The sequence below is a fragment of the Neodiprion fabricii genome, chromosome 5 (assembly GCF_021155785.1).
Source record: "Neodiprion fabricii isolate iyNeoFabr1 chromosome 5, iyNeoFabr1.1, whole genome shotgun sequence".
NCBI classification, from domain to species: Eukaryota; Metazoa; Arthropoda; class Insecta; order Hymenoptera; family Diprionidae; genus Neodiprion; species Neodiprion fabricii.
This window is the reverse complement of record NC_060243.1, coordinates 30,356,201-30,365,185: the sequence shown is the minus strand read 5'-3', so window position 1 is coordinate 30,365,185 and position 8,985 is coordinate 30,356,201. Positions and strand designations below refer to the sequence as shown.

Below are 8,985 nucleotides of genomic sequence, written 5' to 3'. Positions count from 1 at the left end.
GAGGTATCGGGTGGTTCAATCAGTTCAGCTATTTATTGTTAGTGCCGCAACGCGGCATCAAATCGAGTTGACGGAGACCGGTCGTGGTCATCTAGGCTTACCGAACAAAACGAAGGCGACAAAAAATCCCGCGAATGAGGTTTCAGGGCGCTACTTGTCGAGTAAAATTACCACTCCGAAAGCACCTTCGGCGCTATAGACTTTCACGTCAGTATTTCGCCCAGCGCTTTTGCAACTGCGCTAAAGTCTAAACGGTTTCTTGAACACTGGCTACTCGATCAGGGCTATGATCAAACGAATATCAGAGCTTCCGGATGATCCCGTTTGGAAAATAGTTGGGTCAATAAATTGATCTGGATCACTTCCCATTCCTCACTCCCATTGGCTTCCTACCCTCGTCCAACGCAGTTGACTAACTACAGTAGGAACTTGAGGTAAGGTTGGGTTAGGTTTTTAACTGCTAGTATTATCATAGCTACTACACTTTTCTGCGCTTTCCAGGCTAAGAAATTTAGTACCAATCCAAAGTTATGCTCTTTCGACTAGTGCAGGAAGTCTGGGAGAGTGTTGTGGCAATAAAAAGACCTGTTATGTGTACTATGTTTTTCTTGACATAGGAATTAGAGACATGATAATTAGAGAGCAAGAGAATCGATATCTTGTGCTTTTTTCTGTTCCATTCAATGACTATTGGGTTCTATTCAAGAACCCATGTCCCACGATGTATTATTCTCAAAACACATTGATACAGTTCCATTTTGGGCACTCACGTTTCTAGTTCTGAATGTAAATACTTTCAATATGGCGGCTCAGTTTTTGACGTAGCCATTGGTCTAAATCAAGAATAGGAATAAGAGATTGTAATTGTCGCTCACGTGTCCAAAAAGACATACATTGTATTTGGGAGTCTAATTCACAGTTTATGTTTCGAACTTTGAGCTAACAGCGCGAAATATACAATTTTATATTATGTAATCAAGATATTAGCGTCATATCATGGTTATCTGGATACTGTAGTTTAATCCAGTCCACGCCGCTTTGCAAGACATTATCGTAAATCTGAAAAATTGAATAAAATCCTATTAAAATACTTAAACGTATTACTGTCGGGAAGATGCGCGGGTTTGCTTGAGAAGTTCAATATTCAACATCTGATGTACCAATTCAACACATGAATCTTCACACGAATAATCTAGTGTTAAACAAGATTTTTACATCACAATCTTAGATGGCGCAAGCATAGCTAGCTCGCATCTTCATTTTTGTCTTGACCGTACGGAAAATGTAACTTAACGAGGTATTAAAATTTACTTCGGCATACGTATATTCGTAATTTGCGAGAAGTGACCGGAAAAAATTTTGTTACAGAAAAATAAATTTGCAATTCAAGACATGCACTGTTACCATTTTTCTGAATGTTTTTCTGCAAAAACTAATTAGAGATGTCACCACTCGGGGATTCTAGCGTGTTGTCTAGCTTGTTGCCAACTGTCAAATGTTTAATTTGCCCAGAAGAGGTGCTATGTCGAGGCCGTTGTTAGACTTGTTAGGTTAAGCTGGGTAACGATTGTAATACCCAAGATCAAGTCGATTTTGAAATGGGTTAGAAAAAACCTGATTTTGCTACTTATTCGAAAATGATCTTTTCACTCTATCTGATGTTGTTGGATAATCACTACATCTGGCCTGCAATTACATATTCAGTCCGAATAAAATAATTGCATCGGTATAACTCCGAGTTACTTTCAAGGATATGGAATGTGATTTTTGTGCTAAGACTGTAGCCAGCCAGATGATTCTGTTAGAGATTGAATCACCCTGTAAAGGATATTCTTACCTACTAATGTTTTGATATCAGTCTTATAGTACCAAATCACTGGTAAGAATATTTAATAATAATGCTTTTTTAAGAAAAGCTAACGATACATATACTCGAGACATTAGAGATGTGCATGCATAAATTTCCTTTTCAAGATTAATTACGTTGAAATCAAACTGGGCATTGTAGCTTGGGCGACGAATTTATTTATTCAACGAATAACTCTACATATTGTACATGTCAGGGTATTAGCAGGACTACCATCATAGTTAAACTACAAGTAATATAGATTCCGTGATCATGAGCCGGTTAGGTAGCGTGTACTTGTTGTTTTCACGATGTTCTAATTAAACAAACGTATCTCTCACTACATTACACCTGAAACAAAAAGAAAACAAAATCTTGACCATATCCACTGCTCTTTGCAATTTTCTGCAATATTACTAAACAGCTGTTCACATGTAAACGTACCACATGTAAGCAGTGTTTAATCTACAGATTCCAATTTGTTATTATATAAAATTTGATTTATTTGCCACATCTTTGATTGGTTTGCGTTGACGTGTTAATGGTTCACTATTTCAGATAAAAGATGCTGTAGTTTTCTTGTTATTTCTTGCACAGAATTTACACATTCCTAATGGAGTATCAAAGAAAGACTTTACGTTGCAAACAGTTTTACTAGTGTTGCACTTGCAATCTTTTCTTGTCCTCTATTATTTGAAATTACATTAAATACTAACGGTTTGAAACTTTGCACTGGCGAAGGGCCTCGTTGAAGCCCTCACACAGAGTCAAGTCTGATTGACCCTGTGCACATTCGAGGAACTGTTTAATCTCCCATGCGCAAGGTCCGCTGGGTTCGGCATTGCCTGCCACGGAAGCTTGAGGCGCAGCCGGAGCAGCGGCCGCAGGCTGGTCTGAACCTCCGCTAAACATTCCAGTCATTGCGTGTCCAATAGTATGTCCAACTGCTGATCCAATTGCCACACCACCGGCGGTCGCTGCCATTTGTCCCATCAGAGATGGACCTTGGGATGGAGCGGCCATTGGGGCTGATGGCGCAGCCTGCATAGGTGGCTGGGCTGGAGGTGGTGCAGCCCTCGCAGGTACCGTCGCCCTGTAACAGCATTCAGATGATCCAGGATTGATCAAAAAAAAAAAACCATAAACGGAAATAAAAGTTATGAAAAAATTTCGGAACAACATGACTTGTTGAAATCAATAAAAACGTGACGACGGAAGCATGAAGCTGACTATTGCACGAAATTGCGTTTTTAGAATCATAATTATGAGTATAATACTCGTGACAGTGATGTAATGCGTCGATGAAATTACTTTATTTTAATACATTTCTACTACCTTCGGGGTGGTGGACTTGCGGAACGTCCTCGTCGAGGCATGTTTGAGTCTTTATTCTTTGCTCAGTCAATATCACTTTCACGAAACGCTCTCTTGCTTTGAACTGACTCGTCTGCTCGGCACTGGCTGAATGTATGTCTAGTTACACAACGCAGAATATTCCGGAACAATGATATATGTATGTATATATGTGTAGAAATACACGTTCAATGTCGCACGACAATCCGCAATTCAGGTAAATGACGTCAAAATTGGAAGTTGGGGCATGTGACTAAAAAGGCGCATTTTCATATAAGTTTAATCCTAAGAGCAGAAATACTATAGAGAGAAAATTTAAATGATCTTTACTACGGACATGCGAACCTAGTGGCAGGAAATTGAACTCAGTTGAATATGACTGTTGACTCACTTAAAAGATTTTCTCGTTTATAAATTTGCCACAGTGAAATGATATACTCCTAATAATGTATTCAGGGATCTTTTGAAACATAGTTTTCATCAAAGAAAACGGTTCCGAAGTATGTGGAACTTTGGACCTTCATCGGCACGGAACTGGAAACCAGACTTGAAGCTCAAGAGCGCATGCGCAATTCCTTCAGACTAGGAATCTGATTGGATCACGAATAAGCCCGACTGAAGATGTATAAAGACTGCAGCCTCACGGCTTAGTGTTCGGGTAACAGCTACTAAGGGGCAAAAGAGAATTCTACTATGCTTTATTAATTTTACAATGGAATCCCACGAGACGAGTCAGTAAGCGCAGGATCGTCAAATTACCCCCAAACCCGGCAAACCATTATGAAAAATAACCTGAGGCTAACAGTCTTCATGTGACTGTCAAGCCTCACGTGCGAGATTTGAATAAAGGCCCGTGCAGATTCAGCAATGTGGCGATTTCGTAAGGTTCCAGCTTTACTGCAGCTTCTACTTTTTTGATTGTGAGTCAAAAATATATGCTAATTTTCACGCACAAAACGTTGTACAAGTTAGAAAAAAATATGTGTAGATGATTAACGCAGGAGAAACTTTCAGAGAAAAAAAGCATAAACGCATTACTGGATTAACTTACGATCGTTGAGATATTGGCGAAGGTGTTTTGGGGTCCTTGCTGGCTCTATCTTTTGCTCTTACCTGATTCCTTGTGGCCAGACATTTGCGATATGAAATAACTGAATACTGAGAATTTCTAATTTGAGGTTCGAATTTTCGAGGTTGTACGTATATTGTTACAGAGTAACGCTAACTAACTGCAGAGATACTCATTTCTTCCGTTGCCATGACTGTAATTACCATGATTACAGCGAAGTATGCTACAAACCACCTCAGAAACACGGGCTTCTTTTTGACGCCAATGACACCTTTAGTCCAGCGTCCGTTTTTTTTTCTTTTCTCAACTCTTCTGCTTATGTAATGCTTAGTCTAGCACAGCTCAGGCATGAGAGACTTTGCGAGTGATTAGTGACCTATCTGATGCAATAGATTATAAAATTTCCGTAAAGAATCACGAGCAGTTGACCCGTAACGTAACAATGACTTCCGATCTTTAGATGTAAATAAAACCGCGAAGAAACGATTAACTGCAATCACGCGAAACTAAATACGCACGCATGGATTATTAATATCTGCCTTAACCCACCAATCAAGTTTCTAGACTCTAAGTCCGACTTGGGTACATAAACCGTACTGTACGCGGCGAGGTTGTATCAGCCCGCCAACTTCATCATCATTGCTTCTCTCGCACATTTAAATGATAATTGATTCAATACAATCGGCTTGAGACTCGACCGTGACGTCTCTACATTTCTTTTATTTACCGAAAGAGTGAGAGAAAGAGATATTCGAGGTTATCACTTTAAAAAATAACCCCAGTAATAATAATGAAGACTAAGAAAAAAATTGTCGTACGAATAATAGCTTAAAGCACCGGTTTTTTTAGTACTATAAACACATTTTTTCTTTTGTATGAAATGTCTTCAACTACACCCAATTCGTGTACCTAAAATTGAATTTGAAATTGTTAGATAGACGCAAATTATATGTGAATTATTACTATCAACATTATTATAACAAGAACGATGCTGAAATCGTTTCTCCGTGTCGAATGTTTCTTTCGCATAAAATTAGCGAAATAAAATATTAGTTCTTCACCGCACTTGTGTTTACCAATGTATGTCCAGTTTTCTTTGTCACTTCGTAATTCTTTTTTTGTTTCATTGTATTTATATTTATGTTTGTGAAACCAGAATCATCTGAATGTTTACATTTTCACGTTCATAATTTCTATAGTAAGCATCAGGGCCATGTTGACGGTATATCAATTCGCCAATATCAAATTCGAGCATCTATCTCGATTAATCGTCTGCACTAACAATAAGTCTGCAACTTATTACAAACATCAATGACTGTAGAATTATTGATTTATGGCAATTACTTCACTGAGAGATAAATATAAACTCAGTACAGCTTTTTATCGCTTATTGATTGAAATCGAAATCTGACTGACCGATAAATTTATCGATAAAATATCTGCCTTCCAGAAAATCAGATATTACTGTTTTGGTACTATTATATATATCACTCTGTTAATTATGATTATTGCTATGTAATATTTTCGACATTAATGCAAAGTGTGACTAAACAAAAACAAAATTATTAGTTAGTGATTAGATAAACTAAGTAAAAAAGAACCTCTTTTGTCCATTATGCGTTGAGTCATCAAAAGACTGTTTTCGAGTTTCTTGCACTTTCAACCCTAAGTCGTGGAACAATGAGTTAATAAACTCGACGATCCGTTTGCCATTTTTCTCGATAGGTAAGAGAAGATATTTAATTGCGTCGTAAGAGTCCCCGTAATATATCGGTGTTTTTAGCGCGTAGAAATGACAATGAACGAAGAGATCGACCTATTATTGACTCTATATAATTATAACCACAGCTGTCGGCTTCACAATCTGTTTTAATTTAAAAGAATTGAATAGGAAACTTGTAACTAGTACTCGTATCTCTGCGCCCATCCGGAAGAGTACGTGTATAATGGATTAGAAATAAATCTGAGACTAATTTCATGTTTCACCGATCGCTTTGGCGAATTTAGGTGTAAGGTACAGTTAAGAGTGATATGATGCATATACTTACACGTGCGCATCTCTTTCGTTCAATCGATTGATTAAATATTGATTATAAAAAAAAAAAAGTTACATTGTAAACAGTGCGCAGTTGTTGTCTGGCCTGTACTATATATACGTATATGGCAATGATAATGATAATGAGTCCAACCTTCATTTCAAGGAGTGTAAACAACTGTGTGGTTCAGCAATACCGTTTAGCAAATATGTCGGGTGAATCAACTACTTGTTAAAATCAGTCAATGAATTCAGCAGGGTAGAAGTTGCTAAATTCAACACCAGTTGCTCCTCGCTAATTTACCTGAGGCGCGAGGCAGCCCAATAAAGAGTGCAGAGTATATAACAAAAGTCGGGAACACTGACAATGAGAACATTCAATATTAGTTCAAAGATACAGCGGAAAACGTTGTATTTTCTCAGCTGTGGATCCTACAATGTTTACGTTGCGCTTTTTGAGTTCCTGGGGTGCCATTTGCGAAGAAAACTTTCTTGGAGTGCATATACTAGACCCGGGAAATTCAGCAACAATGACCGTTGCAAAAAGATCAGATTTCCATTATCGCGAACGAACTTGGGTTACAAGTATCGATAACCTGCCGGATCAAAGTATAAGCAAGTAGAAAAACGGCAGAAAAAGTACAACCCATTGTCCAACCAATTTATCTGTTGCGACAAAGCACTTTTCACTGATACAGCATTGTGGTAGCCTTGATCAAGCACGACCGAGAGATTATGGAGACGTGGTTTAAATGGCCGCACTATCGCAGAATCAATGAAAACGTGCAAAGCCTGGACTCTGATGCTGCGGCACCCAGACTGCAAAGTATTGAGTATAGATACATTTTCGATCAATCACATCGAGAAATGATGATCATACAGTATCGACTTTTGACGAAACTCATAAGCGAACAATTTGTGATATGGGAAGGCAAATCTTTCAAGCAGTCAACGCTCCACATGCCGTCGAAGGACGTCCGAAGCAGACGGCTCAAGGAACTCATCTTGAGTTTAAATTAGCTACTCATTGTCAGTCCACAACCTGTCCGAAAATTATTCACCGTCGAAGATAATCGAAGGATTTCCTTGCTGCGAAGCCTTTGTATGCATTATACATATCGTGAAAAGTTGGTTATAGTCGCGATTGTGAGGAGCATGATCATGCAGGGTCAGAATTACTGTTTCGGTAGAAACTTCCGTTGAATGGTTGTCGCATAGCTGCCGCTGTGCTTCGCGAGAAGTTTTGGCTACATGAGATATTCAGAATATTGATACGACATATGTCCCAGCGCATACTGTAAGTTGACAATAACGATGGCCAAATATTTTCATATTTCACCTTGAGGAAAACATGTTTTCACGTGGTAAAATGCGTAGATGTTTGCAGCACATGCAAGGCAGTTTGGCTGGATTCAAATAAGGGGAAAAAATGTGGATATTCTATTACTCTCTAATATATGTATTTGAGGTATTCTCACAGCTGTGGTATATGACATATATGATGTACAAACCCTTGGATTGAGGTTGAGAAATTCACAAGGCCACCGGAATAGTCTTACATATACTTCTTTATTTTGGAAGTATGTACAGTGCACCGGCTGGCCAAATTGATAATCAACTTCCTCAAGTAGCTGGTGGGTGAACCGGAAGTGAAAATACCACAACGCATTACCACGTATCGTTGAGTTTCGCTCGAATTTTCTTTGACACGAGTAGATATTCGATCAGGCCAGCATCACGTCCCAACAGGTCTTGATAGGGTGGAAATCAAACGTGTCTCATTAAGGTACACCTGACAAGGCCCTGGGCATATCGTTCCCAGGTATCACTTATCAAAACGTGTTTGTTGAGGCTCTCATCAGGTTATCATCAGGCATCCGTGACTGAGGCCTGCAGAGCATGTCTGATCTGTCCATGAACAGGCTCAGATCAGGTAAACTCTACTACGGTGCACCTGATCTGACCATGACTAAACCTAACACATTGTAAGTTCTCAAGCAGCCACCAAGCGTTATGGAAGTCGTTCTCATGATAAAAGTATGAGATGACTTGTAACAAAGTGTGTCCATTTACTTACTGAATCGTACGACATATCATTTTGCAGTTTATCATTTTTGTAGATATCTGCCTAACGATACTAGCGACTCACTTTTGGTAGTCTTCACTTTGCATCTATACAATACTAAAAAATGCGTTACGTTATTTTAAGAATCAAGCAATCTAAACAATCTTTGCCCAAGCCTCATCAGGTAAACACCTGATGAGGTCCTGATCCAGTTTTGATCAATGATTGAACATCGTACTGGAACTCAGACTGATCAGGGCATTCTGGAACGACACGTTATATATTTCTGGTCAGGCCCTGATTGAGTAATCTGATGCATACCTGATGAAGAGATACGGCAAGCCTGATCAGGACCTTATCTGAGCCTGATGAAAATTTCTCCTCGGGCACATTACTCAAGGAAACGTAGAAAGAAGGAGAAAAGAGAACGACAAGACGTCGAGGTAAATCGAAACTACGCGGTGGTATTCGGGTAAATATATTCGGTCCCTATGATACGACAGTGACGTATACAGACATAACCTGAAGTAATTCTTAACTGTGAGATTTCTTATCATTGATAAAAGTCAAGAAAAAAAGAAATATCGGTGTACGAACTTGCGGTCAAACACTTGCGT

The 8,985-nt window shown here is 38.9% G+C and overlaps 1 protein-coding gene across 1 annotated transcript; it reads right to left on the bottom strand.

Annotated features, from left to right (window-relative positions):
* Positions 1 to 2,005: 2,005 nt before the first annotated feature.
* LOC124182859 (coiled-coil-helix-coiled-coil-helix domain-containing protein 2) lies at positions 2,006 to 3,408 on the bottom strand. Its single transcript, XM_046570611.1, has 3 exons — positions 3,182 to 3,408; positions 2,563 to 2,939; positions 2,006 to 2,197 (listed from the first exon to the last, which is right to left on the bottom strand). The coding sequence occupies exons 1-3, from the start codon at positions 3,220 to 3,222 to the stop codon at positions 2,187 to 2,189; spliced, it is 429 nt and encodes a 142-aa protein (XP_046426567.1). The 5' UTR covers positions 3,223 to 3,408; the 3' UTR covers positions 2,006 to 2,186.
* Positions 3,409 to 8,985: the final 5,577 nt, after the last annotated feature.

Excerpts from the sequence above, each read along its gene's own strand:
- LOC124182859 (XM_046570611.1), bottom strand. The coding sequence starts at position 3,222 with ATGCCTCGACGAGGACGTTCCGCAAGTCCACCACCCCGAAG. Across the intron at positions 2,940-3,181 it reads GCAAGTCCACCACCCCGAAG|GGCGACGGTACCTGCGAGGG; the intron begins GTAGTAGAAATG and ends ATGCTGTTACAG.